Source organism: Peromyscus maniculatus, chromosome 14 (assembly GCF_049852395.1).
Source record: "Peromyscus maniculatus bairdii isolate BWxNUB_F1_BW_parent chromosome 14, HU_Pman_BW_mat_3.1, whole genome shotgun sequence".
Taxonomy (NCBI): domain Eukaryota; kingdom Metazoa; phylum Chordata; class Mammalia; order Rodentia; family Cricetidae; genus Peromyscus; species Peromyscus maniculatus.
The window spans coordinates 47,934,328-47,955,266 of record NC_134865.1 but is presented as its reverse complement, the minus strand read 5'-3'; the positions used below and the strand labels follow the sequence as shown (position 1 = coordinate 47,955,266).

The window sequence follows — 20,939 nt, the reverse complement described above, 5'->3', positions numbered from 1 at the left end:
GGGAGCGCGCCAGGGGAGGGGCGCGCGGGGCGCAGGGCGCGCGCGGCGGCCGCTGCGGCCTGTTGGCGCGGTCGCCGGCAGCCTCGAGCGAGTCGCGCTAGGAGCCGTGGCGCCTGTGACTGGCGGGGAGCGCGTGTCCCGATCAATTCCCTAGTGGCCCGCGACCATGTCCCTGGGGCAGCGGCTGGCGCTGCTGGCTGTCCGGCTGCAGGAGCCGCAGCGGGTGGCGAGCTTCCAGCGACTGTGTGGGGTGGAGGCGCCGCTCGGCAGCCCCGCGGAGGGCGAGGATGGGGAGAGCGAGGTTCGCGGGGCCGCGGGGAACCCTCGGCGACGGGGACAGCAGCCGGGCGCGGAGCGTAGCCCCGGCCCCGCCAAGCCCGACTGCCGTGGCGCCCCCAACGGCGTACGCAACGGGCTGCCTGCCGAGCCGGGCCCAGTCGGGCCCCGCCGCGCGGGCTCGCTGCGCCGCAACTCGCTGACGGGTGAGGAGGGCGAGCTGACGAGGGTGAGCAACTGGCCGCTCTACTACCTCTTCTGCTTCGGCACCGAGCTGGGCAACGAGCTCTTCTACATCTTCTTCTTCCCCTTCTGGATCTGGAACCTCGATCCCTTTGTGGGCCGGAGGCTGGTGATCATCTGGGTGCTGGTCATGTACCTGGGCCAGTGCACCAAGGACATCATCCGCTGGCCGCGGCCGGCCTCGCCGCCCGTCGTCAAGCTGGAGATCTTCTACAACTCAGAGTACAGCATGCCCTCCACGCATGCCATGTCCGGCACCGCCATCCCCATCGCCATGGTCCTGCTCACCTACGGCCGCTGGCAGGTACGCTGCGCCCCTCGGCTCAGACCAGTTCCCAGTCTCTGCACTTGTTTTAATTTGCCTCTTCCAGTCCTAAACCCCAACCCACGGGTACGCACAGTACCCACAAGCAGGCCCTGTCAGAGTTCTAGAAAATTAAGTGATGGCGGAAATCTAGGGACTTGACCACTAAACCATATTAATACAGTTAAATATAGTTTCTTAGCCTCCCCCACCCCCCAGGCCCCCACACAAGGAAACACTTTCCGTGTTGTGCATTTCCTTGAGCTTGGACTGACTTTTTAAACTTAGTTCGTCTTATGCGTAATAGTGATGCCTTTTTCTTAAAATGAAACACTGGGTAACCAAGACCCAGTCTCGCTGCAAAACATGGTGTTTCCGATGTAAAGTCGTTAACTTTCTTGCTAGACAGTGTTTGCAGAACAGTAATGTAATTCCGACACAGGCACATTCCAGCAGTTAAGCATGAGAGAGAGTTAAAGAACAGCAGAAAGGGAATGGAGCAGAGTCTAGGTGAGTTCCTTTTTAAAGGACTGGTTGCTGATTTGTTGAGACACAGACTTCTCTCTCGGATCTGGAGAGCCGGTTGTTAGTTGCTACACTGTTTCTGTGGCGGTAACTGTAACCAGGCACGGTTTTGCAGCCAGAGGAGTTGGATTGATTATAATCGTATATGACAGACAGCGGGAGCAACTTGACCATCAAGGAGTTTTTTAACGGTAGTCATTTTTATTTTGCCTGCTTCCTTTGGCTTCCTCATCTTGAGCTCCCTAGGGTGTGCAAGTGATACTTGAGTCTAAAATCTAATCTTTCACATGGAAGCAAAATATAGACTACTCCCTTCCATTATCTACCTTAAATTGTATTGTTTGTTAGTCTTTCTGACAAATCTCTTAAGAATAAAGTACACAGTTCTGGAGGCTCTAGGGAAATTCATTTCCTCTTTTAACCTTTCATCACACGGAATTGGGAAATGCCCACTGTATTGTAAAACTCCATTGTAGGCCTGCTTAGCCCACGCTGAGTTTCAGTATGGGTAAATCTTATCTGAAATCCCCGCCTCCCTTACTGTGCAGAGCATCTCGTTTATAGTAACAGAAATCAGGCATGCACCCAGGAAGAATGACGGATGGAGGAGGGAAGCCTAACATAGAAAGTTCTTTCCTACTTCACCCCTCCCCGGTGATCCTTAGTCACATTGAGATTGCAAAGCACTGCTGCCTGTTCTGGGTGGAAAAAATATCTAAAAATCCCCATCGCATCTAAATATTCCAGAAAGCGAGATTGGCAGTGGGTTTGGCATGCTGTTTACTATGTGCATGTGTGCTGCTGTTTGTCTACATGATCAGGGGACTTTTTACTGCCTCCTCCCTGAGTACTTTTGCTGCTAATACTGCCGAGAGAGAGAGAGAGAGAGAGAGAGAGAGAGAGAGAGAGAGAGAGAGAGAGAGAGAGATGGATTGGGTTTTGCTCTTCAGTTATTCAGGACACATGCTAACAGGAAGTCTGAGAATAGTACTGCTGAATTGTTTATGGGATATAGCTTTCAATCAAGGTCATTTGAATAATCAGGCTAAGCTTATATTCTAGTGTGTATTTGTTTGTTTTTAGGCAGGGTCTCACTGTGGCGCTGGCTGGCCCCAAACTCAGAGTTCTGCCTGTCTCTGTCTCCTGAGTGCAGGGATTTTATACAACCCACTGTATTCTAGACAGGGTTATAGAAATCATCTAGTCTCAAACAGAGCTCTACACAACTACCATCTCACTGTATGTATATAGGTTTTCCTATTGTGAGCATTTCATACTTGTGGAAATATGCACCAGGTAGCCAGTTGTGACTGGCTTTTTTTACTTGGCATTCTTAAGATTCTTTTAACAGTTTCATACATGAGTATATATTTTTGAACAGTTTACCTCCTCAGCAGCTTTTCTTTTCTTTCTTTCTTTCTTTCTTTCTTTCTTTCTTTCTTTCTTTCTTTCTTTCTTTCTTTCTTTCTTTCTTCTTCTCTCTCTCTCTCTCTCTCTCTCTCTCTCTCTCTCTCTCTCTCTCTCTCTCTCTTTCTTTCTTTTTTTCTTGAGACAGAGTTTCTCCGTGTAGCTCCTGTAGTTTTGGCGCCTTTCCTGGAACTCACTCTGTAGCCCAGGCTGGCCTTGAACTCACAGAGATCCGCCTGCCTCTTCCTCTCCAGTGCTGGAATTAAAGGCGTGTGCACCACTGCTGCCCGACATCCCAGCAGCTTTTTAAAGTTCATATTGTGGCATGTATCCAGGACTTCTTTTTTTTAGTGAATAGTGTTTCATTAGATGTATGTATTGCCTTTACTTATTCTTCCATCAGTTGGAGGCCTTCAGATTTGTTTGTTCATTGATTGATTGATTGATTGATTGATTGATTGGGTATCCTGACTGGCCTGGAACTCAGTATAGAGGAGGCCACTCCTAAACCTATAATCTTCTTATATTAGCATCCAAGTGCTGTGATTGCAGACAGGCATGTGTCACTATGCTTGGGTGGGTTTATTTTTTTTTTAATGATTTATTTTATTTTGTGTATGTGTGTGTGTGTGTGTGTGTGTGTGTGTGTGTATGTACAAGTGTGTATGCAGGTGCCCCTGATAGTCAGAAAGGGCTATCAGATCCCTTGGAGTTGGAATTAGAGTCATCTGTGAACCATTATGATAGAGGTGCTGGGATCCAAACCCAGGTCCTCTGATAGAGCAGTAAGTGCTCTCAACTGTTTAGTCATCTCTCCAGCACCATTTTTGGTTGTTTTGAGGAATGCTGCTTCTAAAAATTTTCATACAAGTTTTTGTATGGATGTTTATTTTCGTTTCCTTGGTCTGTTTATTGGGGTTTGTTTTGGTTTTGAGATGGGATCTTGGTGTCTCTCAGGCTGACTCTGAACTAGACTTGAGCTTTCTCAGGAACTGGAACATGGGGTACACCACTGTGCCTGGATATTTATTATTATTATTATTATTATTACTATTATTATTGTTTTAAGACAAGGTCTTGCGGTATAGCTCAGGCTGGCCTGGAACTCATGGCCCACTATCTTAACCTGACAAACCTGATGACCCGAATTTGTTCCCAGGGCCCCTATGGTGGAAGGAGAGAGCCTATGACCTCCATACATGCTTTTCACATTTCCTCCCCTCCCCATTAATAAACATAATAAAAATATGGAAAAGTGCAGGGTGATGGTGGCGCACGCCTTTAATCCCAGCATTTGGGAGGCAGAGGCAGGCAGATTTGTGAATTCGAGGCCAGTCTGGTCTACAAAGTGAGTCCCAGGACAGCTAGGACTGTTACACAGAGAAACCCTGTCTTGAAAAATCAAATATGTATATAACTAAAATTACCATCATTATTGTTATTCTTGGTACTAGGAATTGAGCTATTTAATTTATCTTTTTTTTTTTTTTTTGGTTTTTCGAGACAGGGTTTCTTTGTGTAGCCCTGGCTGTCCTGGAACTAACTCTCTAGACTAGGCTGGCCTCGAACTCACAGAGATCCGCCTGGCTCTGCCTCCCGAGTGCTGGGATTAAAGGCGTGGGCCACCACCGCCCGGCTTAATTTATCTTTCAGTGATTTTATTTGAGAAATGAATCTGGTATAATTTCTTCCACATAGATAATTGACTGCCCTAGTATCATTTTGAGTAGTTTATCTTTCTTTCATCTATTTGCAATGCCACATCCATTGCTAATCAAGTTCCTTGATGTGTGCGGTTTTGATTCTGGCTTCCCTGTTCTGTACAACTGGGGCATTTGTCTACTGTTTATCAGCCCCTCTATCTTACTTCCTTTATTCTTTTGGACCATATCTTGATACCAGTTCAAGTGAAGTATCTTATCGGTCTACCTTTGAGTGTGTCGTGGCTAATTTGAATCTTTGCTTTCCTCTTTGCTTTCCGTTTATTTTGTTTGCTTCATGGTAGTAAGTGTCGAAACCAGGGCTTTTGGCTGGGTTTAGTGTTGCTTGTGTGTGTGTGTGTGTGTGTGTGTGTGTGTGTGTGTGTGTGTGTTTAGGTCTAATCCTTTTCCATTTTGAGGCAGGATCTTGCTAAGTTGCCCAGTTAGCCTTGAACTCACTCTGTAGCTCAGGCTGGTCTCCAACTTGGAATCCTCCTGTCTTACCCTCCCAAGTCCCTTCAATTACAGGTCTGTACCACCATACCCAAGTCTCAGTTTATATTTTAAAGAATTGCCCCCCAAAATGTTGAACTTTACTGAAGTTGCAATGAAATTGTAAGCTGAAGAGTATTGATGGCATTACACTAGTGAATCTGAGCTGTGATGAGCTATGAATAAGGCGGATAGACTCATTATTTCTTTTTTTATAGTTCCCCCAAAATTGAGGTTTATTTCTAGTTACTTCACTTTTTTGCTTTGTTTTGTTTTGTTTCTCTGTGTAGCTTTGAAGCCTTTCCTGGAGCTCACTCTGTAGCCCAGGCTGGCCTTGAACTCATTGCCTCCCAGTGCTGGGATTAAAGGCGTGTGCCACCACCACCCAACCACATTTTTGTTACTATCATGAATGAAATAAAAATGCAAGAGATTATATTATACATTAGACTCAGCTACAGTGTCCTTGTTGAACTTTCCATTAATTTAATAATTTGTACAGACATTCCCATGTGTTCATTACAGAGGAAATCATGTCAGCTGAGTAATGACAAGTATATTTCTTTCGTTATAATTATATATATTTATTCTCCTGTTCAAGAAAGAGCTCTAATCAAGATAATGCTCGAGTCAACAAATAAAAACTTATCAATTTGTCATCACTTCTATGCAGTATGGGCAGGCTCTGCACACAGGCCTGGGAGACAGCAAATATGATTGTTATATCAAGTGGAGTAGGTTGGTATTTGGGGAAGAATCTTCTGTCTTTAGCCCAGGGAAAGTTCTAGATCACTGGGGACAGGGAAAGCAGCTCACGGAGAAGGTTGTTTTACCAGCTCCAGGGAGAGATGATAGGGATCTGTCTTGCTGTCAGCTCTTCCTTGCAAACAGTGGCCTGCTGCCCAGCTTTGCTCTGTTTTATTTTGGCTTTGATGATATTGGAGATCGAACCCAGGGCCTCACGTGCTAAGCATGAACTTGTGCTGTACCCCAGTTCTGCTGTCTGGTGGTTTTTTTTTATTGGCCTGTCAAGTATGAATGGATTTTGTGTGTTTAAAGAATTAAGAAGGAAAGCCGAGTGGTGGTTGCACACGCCTTTAATCCCAGCACTGGGAGGCAGAGGCAGGGGGATCTCTGTGAGTTCAAGGCCAGTCTGGGCTACAGAGTGAGTTCCAAGAAAGGCTCAAAGCTATGCAGAGAAACTCTGTTTTGAACCCCCCTCCCCCCGCAAAAAAAAAAAAATAATTCAGAAGGAGCCAAAAGCATATTTTTGGGGGGGTGGGGGGGTTTCGAGACAGGGTTTCTCTGCGTAGCTTTGTGCCTTTCCTGGAGCTCACTTGGTAGCCCAGGCTGGCCTCAAACTCACAGAGATCCCCCTGCCTCTGCCTCCCGAGTGCTGGGATTAAAGGCGTGGGCCGCCGCCGCCTGACAAAAGTATATTTTATGACATGAAAATTGTATGAATCTCAAAATGTTCTTGTCTAGCTAAAACTTACAGGAACTGATCACACCCCAAAAGCTCACAACAACAACAACAAAACACAACAACAGAAACATCTCGTATTGAGGGGAGGACAGCTGTCACCAAGGAGCTGGAGCCTTTGACATCTTTAACACAGCCACTTGCAGTGATCAAAGAGGCAGTTCTCTCCATGATAGATGTGCACAGATTTGGTGCCAGCACTTAACTGGCAGGTAGAATCACATGAATGGAATATTGTCCTGAAAGGACACACAATGAGAAGAATGCGGCGGCCAACCAAATACCTTTTAAGATACCAATATTTAAGGACTCTGTAAAGTGTGTGTCAAAAGTCAGATGGAAAAATGGCCCAGCCATCAAGAGCTCATACTGCTCTTGCAGAGGACCCAACATATCCCAGCTTCTCCAATGTAACTCCAGCTCCGGGGGATCTGGCGCCCTCTTCTGGCTCCCAAGAGTACCTGTACTCAGGTGCAGATACTTGCAGGCAGACATATAATTAAGAAATACATCTTAAAAAATAAACACCCTGCTGGGCATGATGGTGTAAGCAATGATCTCAACACCGGGAAGACAGGCAGGTAGATCTCTAGAACTCCCTGGCCAGCCTGTAAGCCCCTTGGCGAGTGACAGGCCAGTGAGAGCGGTATCTCAACAAAACATAGATAGCTGTCCCGATAACCAACATCCACGGTTGTCCTCTGGGCTTCCCCATGCAGATGTAGATGCACACATACATGCCAAGAGAGAGACAGAGAGACAGAGACATATTAACATTTAAAGAGAGGATAAAGAAAAAAAGAGAATCTAAATGCCCATCTGAGAGATAAGAAAATATCTTAGGGAGTTGCCGAGATGGCTCAGCATTAAAGAGCACTTGCATTATAATTATGAAGACCACAGTTTGGATCCTAGCATGCACACCAGGCTGGGCATCCTGAGGGTGCCTGTCACCCCAAACTCCTGGCAGGAGCAGAGACAGAATTGCTAAAGCTTGCTGGCTTCCGCCTTGGCTGAGAAAAACATGAGCCCCAGGTTCAGGGAGAGACCCTGCCTCAAAGAATAGGCAGAGAGTGGTAGAGATTAATGACACCCTCTTCTGCTCTCCATATGCACGTATAGGCACTTGTCCCCACACAGACAAATTCTGTCTCTCACACATAAAATACGAAAAGTCGCCTTGAAAAAGCTATCTTAGAAATATCGAAGGTGAGGTAGACGTGGTGGTACACTTCTTTAATCCCAACACTCGGAAGGTAGAAACAGGTGATCTCTGTGTATCTGAGGCCAGCCTAGATTATATAGCTTGTTTCAGGCCAACCAGGGGTGCATAAAGGAATCCCTTTCTAAAGAGGGGTGGTGGTGGTGTAACTAGGTGTGTGCATGCATGTATATGCAGGGTTCTCATAACAAATGCATCTGGACTAGGTTAAGCAAAAGGAGGAAGTTGATTTGTAGACTATCTGAAGCATTTTGTAGAAACCAAGATCCAGGAAGTGCTGCTGGGCCACTTGAGGGGTTGAGGCCAGGCTGTGGAACGAGACCCTGCCTCAGAGCTCACTCTACACCTTCCCTCCTGCCCCTGTCCGCTCTTCTGTGCCTGGACTTGCATGTGTCCGCCTCATCCAGCTCTACATTATTTACAAGTTCCGTCAGACCGCAGACTCTCCAGCCGCTAGCTCCACCTAGTCAGGGCCAAGCGTCCACACTAGACTCAAATATTGATGGTCAGGGGAGTGGCGTGAGCATGTCTCTAGGGCCACACTGTGGGTGTGCAGGGCACAGTTAGATGAGACAGTACCATGAAAAGAATACGCCACAGACAAAGCCAGAAGTGAAAGCAAGAGCGTGCGTTCTGGAGGAGCCAGGAGCATGGGTAAATTCAGCACAAGCACTGAGACTCACAGGCTTGCAGAGGCTAAGAAAAGTTGGCTGACTGCTGGCATGCCTGTTTTCTTCGTTAGGATTTGGAAGCGGTGGGGACCATATTGTATATCAAGTTCATGATTCTGTATTTAATATCATTAAGACCACATTATACGTCGCGCTTACTGCTTTTGTTCAGTAGTATGGGTGATGCTTAGTTTCCTGTATCATTTTGCTACGCCACCGTGTATAGATTTTTGACCAGTGATCTAGATGCTTCTGTAAAGGTACATTTTTAGATATATAATTAATGTTTTTATTTCCAGTAAACTCTAGCTACACACCATCAATATTTATTTGTTTGTTTGTTTGTTTATTTGTTTGTTTCTTTTAAAGACTGTGTTTCTCTGTGTAGCATGGGTGTCCTAGAACTCACTCTATAGACCAGGCTGCCTTCAAACCCAGAGGTCTGCCTGCCTCTGTTTCTTGAGTGCTAGGATTAAAGGCACATACCACCACTGCCTGGCTTATTTTTATTTATTTATTTATTTATTTATTTATTTATTTATTTATTTATTTATTGGTTTTTTCGAGACAGGGTTTCTCTGTGTAGCTTTGCGTCTTTCCTAGAATTCACATGGTAGCCCAGGCTGGCCTCGAACTCACAGAGATCCGCCTGGCTCTGCCTCCCGAGTGCTGGGATTAAAGGTGTGTGCCACCACTGCCCGGCTTTTTTTATTTTTAAATTTATTATTGTTGTTGTTATTCTTTTTTTTTTTTTTTTTTTTTTTGGTGTTTGTTTTTGAGACAGGATCTTTCTGTCCTGGTACTCACTATGTAGACCAAGCTGGCCTTGAACTCACAGAAATCCAATTGCCTTTGCCTCCTAAGTGCTGGGATTAAAGGCATATGCCAGTACACCTAGCTAAAAAAATTTTCAAACATGTCTGTCTATTAATTTATTTATTTGGTGTGTGTGTGTGTGTGTGTGTGTGTGTGTGTGTGTGTGTGTGTGTGTAAGTCAGAGAACAACTTGGTGGGAGACAGTTCTCTCCATCTGTAGGTTCCAGGTTTTGAACTCAGGAAGTCGGGCTTGCCCTATAAGAGGGAATTTTGCTACCAGATTCCTTCAAATTTGAGCCACATCTCAGTTCTTCCTTGGATCCCCAGCCCATGGGTTTGGGACTTGTGCGACTCCACAGTGGCTTGAGCTAGCTCCTCAATGTAAATTTCTTTCTATATTGTAATGTGCAGACATGTTCTATAGGTTATTTCTCTGGAGAACCATGGTCGAAGCATGTCATGAAACTGTTTAATTCTGCCTGGCGGTATCGCATGCCTTCAATCCCAGCACTCGGGAGGCAGAGGAAGGCGGATCTTTGTGAGTTCGAGGCCAGCCTGGTCTACAGAGCAAGTTCCAGGAAAGGCTCAAAGCTACACAGAGAAACCCTGTCTCAAAAAAAACCAAAACCAAAAAAAACAAAAAAACCCAAACCGTTTAATTCCTACACAGTACTATAGAAAGAACCAGGCCTCACATGTGCTAGGCAAGTGCTCTACCACTGAGATACCTGTGGCCTCCCCCACCCCCGCCCCCGCCCCCTTTTTATTTTAAGGCCTTTTCTTGCTAATTTACTACTTCCTCTGTAGCCCAGACTTACTTTGTGCAATCCTCCTGCACCAGCTTCCCAAATAAAATGTTCTTATATTCCTCAAAGATGATTTTTACACTGTAGGCTTAGTTCTGTCTTGAATATTAGTTCCCCCCATTTAGACAGGAGGAGCCTGAGACGGAAGACTGTGCTGTGGCCACCCCAGGGTCCCACAGCAGAAGAAACAGACGCAGTCAGCCTAGCTCACAGCCCTGTGAAAACCCTTACCTAGCAGGTAGCCCTGTCTTCCCCGGGTCAGCTTGCACCCGGGCAGGTAAGGACGTGGAAGCTGGTCCCTGCCCCTGAGAAGAGGCAAACTCAGAACCCTCCTCTGCCTGATGGACTCGAGAACCCAGAGCCTGTCTCTGTGGGACATGGCTGTGCATACAGCTGGTGTCTCTTCCGAGTGAGGGTTCTCTGGGATACTTTGGGGCTTTGCTAAAGCTGCTTTTTCTCGTCCAATACAATTTAAGCTGATTTTCGTCGTTCACTTTTGAGACTTCCGGTAAATGCATTTTGTAAATGGCAGGCAGCAAGTCTGTGTCTGTGACCAGTGAGTGCTGTTGACACGGCTCCCACACACAGACCAAGATAATGATCCCCTCTGTGTCCACCAAGTCCGCAGCACGGTGTGGTGTAAATCGTCTTGTGACAGTTTTGATATGTGAGTCCTCACCCACATTTCTGTCCTTAGTGTAGACTCCGAGAATTGCCCAGCCATTGTCTGTGAACGTGTATGTTGTGTGTGGTCTCTCACATCCTGACATGCTTCCCACACAGACTACAACTTTCACTTCATTAGCAGAATACAAGAACAGGAGAAATCTGTCCTCAGTGAGCCACCGTTGCCCTGTTGTGTGATAGGCTGTGTACTTACTAAAACTCAAAACTGTTTTTTCTTTTCCCCTGCTGTCTGTCTTTGTCCCATACTGCAATTATTCTGAACAAATTAAATTGTATTTAAAAGGGTTGGAGTGTAATTCATCGATAGAGCGCTCCCTGGCACTCAGCCGTTGGTTCAATCCCTGGTGTCTCAAAAAAAAAAAAAAAAAGGGAGAAGTATTTTTAGAGACAGTTTTTGAAATTGCTTTAATTGCAAGTCGTTTTACTGGCTCTTTTCGCTCCCTCCCATGGAAGGCGCCACAGTGTACCAGACAGTTCTGATCATGTGTGATAAGCAGCCAGGAAAGCGTGTCCGCCTGAAGAAAACCATTTTGTAGAATAACTGAAGGAAACGGTTCACTTGGGTTTCCTTGTTATCAAGGCCGTGCAATGAAAAAGTTAACAGCGTTGCGAGATGAAAAGGCCCTAAACCAGGCTGGCGGCTCACGCCTGTAATCCCAGTACCCGTTATCGGTCCGTCCACAGTGAGTTTGAGACCAGCCTGGGCTGCATGAGAGAGACCCTGTCTCCAGAAAACAAAACCAACCAACCAACAAATGCATCTGGGAGAGCCAGGTGTGGTGGGGCACATGCCCTGGCACGGCCAAGGCCCTGGGGTCCATCCCTAGCCCCGTAAGAAGAATTGTTTAGGGCGCCGTGGAATCTGTTGGGCACACATCTGCGTGCACTTGGAAATCATGTAAGGCACTTACTAATTTGTACTTTTGTCATCCCCCTCCCCCTCAGCCCTTTTTAAAGACAGCATCTCACTATGTAGCCCAGGCTAGCTTCAAACTTCAGCAACCCTCCTGCTTTTTTTTTGGTTTTTCGAGACAGGGTTTCTCTGTGTAGCTTTGCGCCTTTTCTGGATCTCGCACTGTAGACCAGGCTGGCCTCCAGCTCACAAAGATCCGCCTGCCTCTGCCTCCCGAGTGCTTTAATCCTCCGGGATTAAAGGAGTGCGCCACCATCGCCCGGCGTATTGGAATTGAACCTCTTTGCACTCTGCTCCTCCAACCACTGTTTGTCTTTAGTTTCATTGAGGAACTCAATGTATAATTAGGGTGTCATGGAATCTGTTGGGCACACACATTATACACCACCCAAGTACGCTCTTCCCAGGTTAACTCTGCTCTCCATCATCCCGTTTTCCTTCCCACAGCCAGCTGATTCCAAGAGCAGCCTGCTGGTCATGTAGCCCTGGCTGGTCTGCAGCTCACTGTGTAGACCACCAGGTTGGCCTCAAACTGGTGCTAAAGTTACAGGCATGTGTCACCATGTTTGATTCCCACCAAAATTTTTCTCAATGGGATTTGAAATATAATGGAGGGCACAGAAGTAGAAAACTAATTACAAAGGGTTCCTCTCCAATGGGGAGGGAAAACACCACACTGCAGCTGGCCAATGGCAGCCACTCCTGGGTGGGAGAGAGTGAGGGTGCCAGTCTTCCTCCCAGGGAAGTCAGGGTGCTTATATAGACTGGACTCGGGTGGTGTTCAGAGTGTCTCCTACCTGTCCTCCTGGAGCATGGGCAGCAACCAGGTCTGGACAGTCAACCAGGATGAGCCACTTCCCACAAAGAGGGATGGGGCAACGGGACCTGTCATTGACTTCATTGGCTCAGCCATCCTCGCCAAAGCATTTTGTCAATGTCTGCCGTGGGCCGCGCCTCCCTGGGCACTGAGAAGGACAAAGAGGAGTCGAAAGCCTACAGTGTTGATAGGGTTTTATAGCATGGTGATTTTGTTTTTTTTTTTTTAATTTGCTTGTATCTGTCTTAACTTCATTTCCTCTCTCTCCTTTAGTACCCTCTTCTGTACGGGCTGATTCTCATTCCCTGCTGGAGTTCTCTGGTTTGCCTGAGTAGAGTCTACATGGGAATGCACTCCATCCTGGTAAGAAAACAGGCTGTCCTTAATACTTGTTCTCTTCTGAGCCTGGCAGAAGAAAACTTTGCAAACTGAAGTCCAATGATGATATGACCTGTTGTCATACAAAGGAACACACGGACAGAGCAAGAGTAGCTTGGCACGGCAATGTCTTTCTGGAAAAAGAGTGTGCCAGAACCCAAACCAGCTATTGAGAGTTCACTAGGTTTTTATTCAGACACACCCAGGCGTGGCTGTGTCTCCCCCCACTGGCTGGGGCACCATCTCTGTCCTTCGGGATGGGCTGATCTTAACACTGGTTCAAAGGAAATGGGGGAAGGAGTCAGGCCCTCAGGCCATCAAGTTCCAGGACCGGGGAAGGGCTTTGTGTAAACAAGAGTTTTACTGGCTGTGGGAGATTAAAAGATTTACATGAAATTTTTACAAGACGGGGGATTAATGGAATGTTGGCCCTGGACGAGCGAGCTACTTTTGATAGCTAGGCAGGAGAACACATTTCTCACAAAGCCGGAATGAGAAAATACAGTTTGTAAGTAGTCCTCATTTTGCAAAACCATCATCATAATGACCTGTGGCTTGCTGATATGTCAGACCTTGTATTTCGCTTTTCCCTGCAATGCTGAGCATGCGTCAGAAGCTTCAGGCATGCGGAACCCTCGGTGGGATGCCTCTCCTTCCTGCTTGGCTGTCTCTTGTGCTCCGCCCTCTGGGGATGCTCCTCAGAGCCTTTCATACCTTTCCCTTGTCTTTCTCAAGGGCGGTCAGGTGCCTCTTCTCCCCTTCGTCCTGAACTGGACTCCCTCTGCCTTTCGGCCGCCCCACGGTGGACTGTCAGTTCTTTAGATCATATCAGTGTGTTTTGTCTCTCCACCCTCAGGATCGAATAAGACGTCCTAGGGATTTATTGCATATTAGCTTGTAAATGGAGGATCAAATAAAAAGATGGCAAAGTAAACTAATTTATGAAATCATAAGTTTTCTGATGGGTTATACTGATTTTTTTTTCTTGTTATTTTTAGAAAGTTTCGTTTAGGGCTCTAGTTGGTGTCGTGAACCTGGGAGAGTGGGGCCTAAAATTGAGGCAGATGAGCCTGGCTTGGCTAACGCCTTTAATCCCAGCACTTGAGAGGCAGAGGCGGCGGATCTGAGTTCGAGGTCAGCCTGGTCTACAAACGAGTTCCAGGACAGCCAAGATTGTTACATAGAGAAACCCTGTCCCGAAACCCGCCACCCTCAAAGAAAAAAAGAGGCAGACAAAAGTCTCATGCTGTACCAACTTTATTCAGAGGGAGCATCAGAGGGTTAGGAAAGGTCACCCGAGTAACGTGTTTGTGAGTCCACGCTGTATGTAAGCAACAAAGACAAGCTACTTGTTTCAAAAACCTGTCTCTCCTTAGAGACACATGAATAACAACAGCTGAAGTCAACTCTCTCTATCCACTACACCTGGGAGGAGCACAAACACATTCCAAGAACAATTTGGTGTTTTGAAGGAACTGAGGTCACAAGACTTGTTTTCTCACAAGCATGTAGAATTCTCACATAACTCCATTGTTGCTCTGTGTTCTGACAGTGTTCTACTTGTAGCAAGATCTCCGTGGCTTATTTCATGGCTGTAGAAATATTGGTATTCTCCTCACTCTGCCTATTTTATTATCAGACTACACTTCTTTTTGTCTGGTTGTTTGTTTTGTTTTTTTGTTTTTTGAGATAGGGTTTCTTTGTGTATGTAGCCTTGGCTGTCCTGGAACTAGGTCTGTAGAACTCACAGAGATCCACCTGCCTCTGCCTCCCCAGTGCTGGGATTACCTGATATTTAGAGTGTTTTTAATCTTTTTGTTGTACTGAGAATTGAACTGAGGGTCTTGGACATACCCATCAAGTACTCTACGAACAAAGCATATCTCCAGCCCTGGCCACACAATTTTATCTATCTATCTATCTATCTATCTATCTATCTATCTATCTATCTATCTATCTATCTATCTATCTATTAGTGAAGAAAGTGAATTGCTAATATTTCTTAGGGAAAATTTACTTTTATCTCTAAATTTATTATCATTCCAAGAGGAATAAATATCTGATTATTGAATATATGATCTCAAAAATACTGTTCTTTAAAATTGAAAATGTAGCCATGCATACATCTTTAATCCTAGCATTCAAGAGGTAGAGACTGGAAGACCTCTGTGACCATCCTGGGTCTGCATTGTGAGCTACAGGCCAACCAGGGCTATATGAGGAGACCCTGTCTCAAAACAAAACAAAAATGTTTAGTGATTGATCAAACATTTCTGCTGAGTTCAGTGTACTCTTTATATACCAGATTACATCTATTCTTGAATCATCTGGAGTAAAAACAATATTGCCACTAGTTTTATCTTTTTTAAGATTTACTTTACTTTTTTAATTATGTGTATGTGGAGGGCATGTGTGTGCACATGACTGCAGGAGCCTGCAGAGACCAGAGACATTAGACCCCTGGAGCTGGAGCTGCAGGCAGTTATGAGACCCCCTACATGGGCTAGGACCTGAACCTGGGTCCTCTGCAGACACAGTGCATTCTTATAACTGCTGAGCCATATCCACTTTTCAATTCCTGAATCGGCAGGCCTAACTCTTTATGGATTTGATTTTTTTTTAAACTTTTTTTTTAAAGATTTATTTATTTATTATGTATACAGCATGTATGACTGTAGGCCAGAAGAGTGCACCAGATCTCATCACAGATGGTTGTGAGCCACCATGTGGTTGCTGGGAATTGAACTCAGGACCTCTGGAAGAGTAGTCAGTGCTCTTAACCTCTGAGCCATCTCTCCAGCACCATGGATTTGATTTTTATGTTATTTTGTTTTTACGTATTTCAGCACCAAGGATTGAACCTAGGGACCTCACATGTAGCCAGACTAGCTACATGCAAAAACCTTTTTTTTTTTTTTTTTGAGACAGCGTCACAGACAAGTTGCCCAGGCTGACCTTGAACTCCTTCTGTAGCCGCAGCTGGCCTTGAACAGTCAGCCCTCCTGCCTTAGCTTACTTAGTCCCCCAAGCAGTTGGAATTGTTTTCCTGTACTATCATGCCAGGCACCCCTAATTGTTTAATTACTCAATGACCAGTTTGCCCCCAAAGGACATATAACTTGTCTTATTAAAAATAGCTGCAGGGTGGGGCTCCATTATTCAATTCCCAGCACCCACATATCCACTCACAAGTGTCTAACCCCATTCCACAGGATCTGTTGCCCTCTAATGATCTCCGAGGGCTCCTCCTGCATGTGTGTGGTGCACATGAACTCATGCAAACACACACACATACATATAAAGAAGAGTAGCTACAGGGGCCAGCAAGATGGCTTAGTGGCTGGACACACTTAAAGGCATATACCACCACGCCTGGCAGTTTTCCTTTTCATAGTAGCGTCAGGTATAGCTTTCAAGTATTGCAGATAATAATTCTGTACAGTAACTATGACTGTCACTACCAGTCAATAATATATTGCTTGATGATATTCAGCAGTCGGCATTTTGTTTTCGAGACAAGGTTCCACGTAGCTTACGTTGGTTTGGACCTGTGATGCTCCTGCCTCCAGAGTGCTGGAATTATAGACATGCACTACCATGCCTGGCCCAGTTCTGTAACATTATGAATCTGATAATATTTCTTCAATTTGTACTTCTCATATATGTTAGCATTTAAAATAGTTACTTGTGTTTTGAATTATTTTTTATAACAATTGGTGTCTGTTAACTATTAAACTAGTATGGACTATAGGTAGAGTGTACCCCACGGACTGCTCTCAGATACTCATACAACCCTAGGCTGCTGTCTTCACTAGCATTAAGGGCACTCAAGTAATGTTCGAGAAATAATTTGTAAGAAATACTTCATTCAGTGCCTGACATACTTTGTTATCAATATAATTCAAAGAACAAACACTTTGTTTTTAATATGTTCTTTCCTAGTCCTCAAAAAAGTAAAGATTAGTATATCTGTTTTTATTTTTGTTTTTTTTTTTTCAGTCATTACCAAACATAGCTTTCAAAATTCGATTTCTTAAACACGTTTTTTTTGTTTGTTTGTTTTGTTTTGTTCTGGCTTTTTTTGGTAAAGGTGTATTTGTGTATGGGGCAGTGCTGGGAACTGAACCTGGGTCTTCTGGAAGAGCAGCAAGTGCTCTAGACCACTGAGCCATCTCTCCAGCCCTTTGTGGTTTTTTTTGTTTTTTGTTTTGTTTTTCAAGACAGGGTTTCTCTGTGTAGCTTTGCACCTTTCCTGGAATTTGCTTTGGAGACCAGGCTGGCCTCGAACTCACAGAGATCCGCCTGTCTCTGCCTCTGGAGTGCTGGGATTAAAGGTGAGCGCCACCACCGCCCCAGCCAGCCCTATGTTTTAAACCTGTTTGTTTTTTCGATACAGAGTCTTGCTCTGAGTGGCCTAGAATTCTCTATGTAACCTAAACCAGCCTCCAGTTCACAGTTTAAAGAAAACACACACAAAACCATTGTGACAGGAGACTTTGATTCTAATCTTAACATCACTTACAGCTGCCTAAAACTGTAATCTCTGGGCTGGAGAGGTGGCTCAGAGGTTAAGAGCACTGCTTGCTCTTCCAAAGGTCCTGAGTTCAATTCCCAGCAACCACATGGTGGCTCACAACCATCTGTAATGAGATCTGGTGCCCTCTTCTGGCCTGCAGAGATAAGTGCAGACAGAACACTATACATAATAAATAAATAAATTTTAAAAAAAGATTACATTTATAAAAAAAACTGTAATCTTTGTTTTCTTACTAATATTGTTATTTCCAGTCTTTCCCCTCCAAACATAAACTTCATGATAGCACACAGCATCATTTCTTTGAGTAATAAATATAATCTTCCTTCTGCATGTAAACATCACAGTAGCCAACATATTGTTCATAACCTGACTATAAATATACATACATCGTACATGTAGTTAATGAAAGAGCAGAACTAGAAAAACCGTCTTTTATTAGCAAATCCTTTTTATTGGCCAGGTTGTGCTACCGCACGCCTTTCATCTCAGTACTCCAGAGCCAGAGGCAGGCGGATCTCTGTGAGTTCAAGGCCAGCCTGGTCTACAGAGTGACTTCCAGGGCAGCCAGAGCTACATAGAGAAACCCTGTCTGAAACAACAAAAACAAAACGAACTAAATAAATAAATCTGATTCCATGGATATCAGTGGTTAGAACTAGAGCAAAAAAGGGAAAAAAGAACTTCTGATCTCCTGCCTCTACTTGCTAAGTGCTGGGGTTATGGGTGCACACTACTCTGCCTGATTTTTACAGTGCTGAGGATCAAGCCCCTAGCTCCATGCATGCCAAGCAAACACTCTACCCACTGGGCTACATCCCAGCCCACATTCTAGTACTATGCCGTGGTTGGTTTGTAAGGTTTATTTTAAAGTTAAACACCCCAAATAGCATTATACTAACTGTACTTTTATCTTTTCTAGGATGTCATTGCTGGGTTCCTCTATACCATTTTAATCCTGGTTGTCTTCTACCCGCTTGTGGACCTGATTGACAACTTCAACCAAACTTACAAATATGCCCCGCTCATCATCATCGGGCTTCACTTAGCTCTGGGCATCTTTTCCTTCACTCTTGACACCTGGAGCACATCCCGAGGAGACACGGCTGAGATTCTGGGCAGTGGTGCTGGAATTGCGTGTGGCTCTCATGCTGCGTATAACCTGGGTCTGTTATTAGACCCTTCTCCACACAAATTACCCTTAGCCAGCCCCCCTTTCACCGCCACTCTGCTTGGAAAAGCCATATTACGGGTCGCCATAGGAATGATCTTTGTCATGATGGTAAGGGACATAATGAAGAAGATCACCATTCCTTTAGCCTGTAAACTCTTCAGTATTCCGTGTGACGATGTCCGCCAAGCGAGGCAGCACATGGAAGTGGAGCTACCGTATCGGTATATCACCTATGGAATGGTTGGGTTCTCCATCACGTATTTGGTTCCTTGCGTATTTTCCTTCATTGGTATCTCGTGATGGAGAAGTGTTGTTTATTATAAGAAAGGAGGCTACCAGTTATATCTAAAACTATGCTCCAGGTAAAACTCGGGTCAGAGGCATTTGCAAGAATTTAACTTAAACAAGTAAATTCTGCAGCCGGTGCATTTTACCTTTGCACATCCAGACGTTTTGGGTGGCCTGAGCTCTTTCAGCACTGAGAAGTGATACGGCCATTTAGAATGTTCACAAAATGTTTGGAGAGTTCTGTGCTGTTACAAATTGTAGTTATATATAATATATATTAAGGTATGCAGTGTGCAAATGTGTATCTAGTATGTATTATATATATAATTATTTACCTAAGAACTGTGGGGTGTGTTGAAAAATCAATAACAGTATGCAGTTGTGCCTGCATTTTGGGGATTAATGCAGGCAGGTTGTTATTAACAAATGGGTTTACCGTTGATTTCCTATGGGAGCCATTTCCTAGTTGAATTGATAACTACCAGACAGAATCCACATGCTACCACATCCTGATTTACCGCCTCTTTTACACTGCCATCCCCTTCCATGTTATCCATGATGTTGAACATGGGAGGCATTTTTAATGGACCAAGTTTTGGGGAAAATGTGTTTTTTGGATTTATTTCTTTCTTTCTTTTTTAAAGTTCTGTACACTGTGTTGAATGTACTTTTTTTTTTTCCCTCAACTGTTTTGGTTGTCAGTTTAAGAATTCAGGTACCGGATTTTATTGCTTGCTAACTGTGCCTTTCCTTTGCTGAATTCAGAGACACCATGTATACTGTGATGTAAAAGTAAGACTCTAATTCTATCTTAAGCTACATAATCAGGCAAATATTTTAAAAATATATATCAAACTAACACATAGAAGTAAATGACCCATAACTCTTCAGTGTTTTTAAGAAGAAATGTGGAATAGCTAAATTTTCTCACTAATTTATTGGAAAGTTAAATGGATACGTATTTCCACTTTTGTAGGTATTTTTCTGCGTGTTGCAAGTTATAGGAACAATATATATCTTGATTGTTTATAATACAGGTAAATATTTCCTGTGAGTGGAAATGCAACTGAAATTTATAGATGAGAAAATGTACACCGTTTCTATGTAAAGAAGCCATTTTTTAAATTATTTGGCAAGGATTGGGTTTCCCGCTGTTAACTTTGAATTACCCTCTCTTTAGCAACCCACAGTAGATGATAAAAATCCAAATGTGAAATATCAGTAGTTTAGATTCTATTATTTTCCCAACTTATTATTTTTACAGTGGAAAACTTTAGTGTGATAGTGAACTATTTTTTTTCTGTCTGCCTTTATATTTTGAAGTGTGATTGTAATTAGGTTAACATTACATTTATTTATAGTGAGCTTTTCATAAAGAAGAGAATTAACTTTCCATATAAATGAGCATCAGGTATGGAGTTAATGACTTTAGTGCAATATCTCTGATTATTCAGAAGGAAAATGTTTCTATTTTGGACAACATAAGTATTTGAGCTCATATTTTTATAATCCTGATTGAAAATTTAGGGGCCTGGTAATTTTTACCCAAACGGAATCTGATGAACGTAAGCAAACCAGTTTGGGCCCCTGGGCTCCCGGGAGCAGAAAGTGGGTGCTTAGAAAGCGATCGGTACGCTGGAAGCTGGAAGCCGGCAGCGGCGCAGCTTTCTAGAAGGGTGTACTTAGCGCATTGAATTGTAAGGAGGGTCCCATGCTTTGGGTCTGTTATCCTATTAATTTTTTTTTTGTGTAGCTTAAAGAGAATTTGAAAATAATCTATTTCTTTGTGTTATATTATTTTTTGTTTGATGACAGGTTCTATGCTAAATGTATTTGAAAATAAAAGCCAAATTCAAGATTGAAAGGACCTCCGTTCTGTTTGCCTCTTGTGTACATGTCTGGGTTTTTGTGGGGTGGGGTGGGAGAGGTGATTCTAGACAGGGTTTCTCTGTATAGCCCTGGCTGTTCTGGAACTCACTGTGTAGACCAGGCTGGCCTTGAACTCACAGATGGACCTACCTCCTGAGTGCTGGGATTAAAGTTGTGTGCCACTGTGCCTGGTGACCAGTGTCTGTAATACCTGGTGAGGTTTTAAATATTATTTCTAGGTTTCCATCATCCCAGCAGCTTTTCTTCTAAAGCATTTTCTTTTTCAAAAATTGGTGAATTCTGTTGTTTTTAGAAATGAATGACACTGAAGAAT

The 20,939-nt window shown here is 44.2% G+C and overlaps 1 protein-coding gene across 1 annotated transcript; it reads left to right on the top strand.

Annotated features, from left to right (window-relative positions):
- The first annotated feature begins 33 nt into the window (after positions 1-33).
- Positions 34-20,603, top strand: Sgpp1 (sphingosine-1-phosphate phosphatase 1). The gene is made up of 3 exons (XM_006973157.3): positions 34-823; positions 12,636-12,725; positions 18,197-20,603. Exons 1-3 carry the CDS (start codon positions 167-169, stop codon positions 18,746-18,748), a joined length of 1,299 nt encoding a protein of 432 aa, XP_006973219.1. The 5' UTR covers positions 34-166; the 3' UTR covers positions 18,749-20,603.
- Positions 20,604-20,939: the final 336 nt, after the last annotated feature.

Bases quoted from the DNA above. Each gene is read 5' to 3' on its own strand.
- Sgpp1 (XM_006973157.3), top strand. From the start codon at position 167: ATGTCCCTGGGGCAGCGGCTGGCGCTGCTGGCTGTCCGGCTGCAGGAG. The intron at 824-12,635 runs GTACGCTGCGCC...TCTCTCCTTTAG, and splicing joins TCACCTACGGCCGCTGGCAG to TACCCTCTTCTGTACGGGCT. The intron at 12,726-18,196 runs GTAAGAAAACAG...TATCTTTTCTAG, and splicing joins TGGGAATGCACTCCATCCTG to GATGTCATTGCTGGGTTCCT.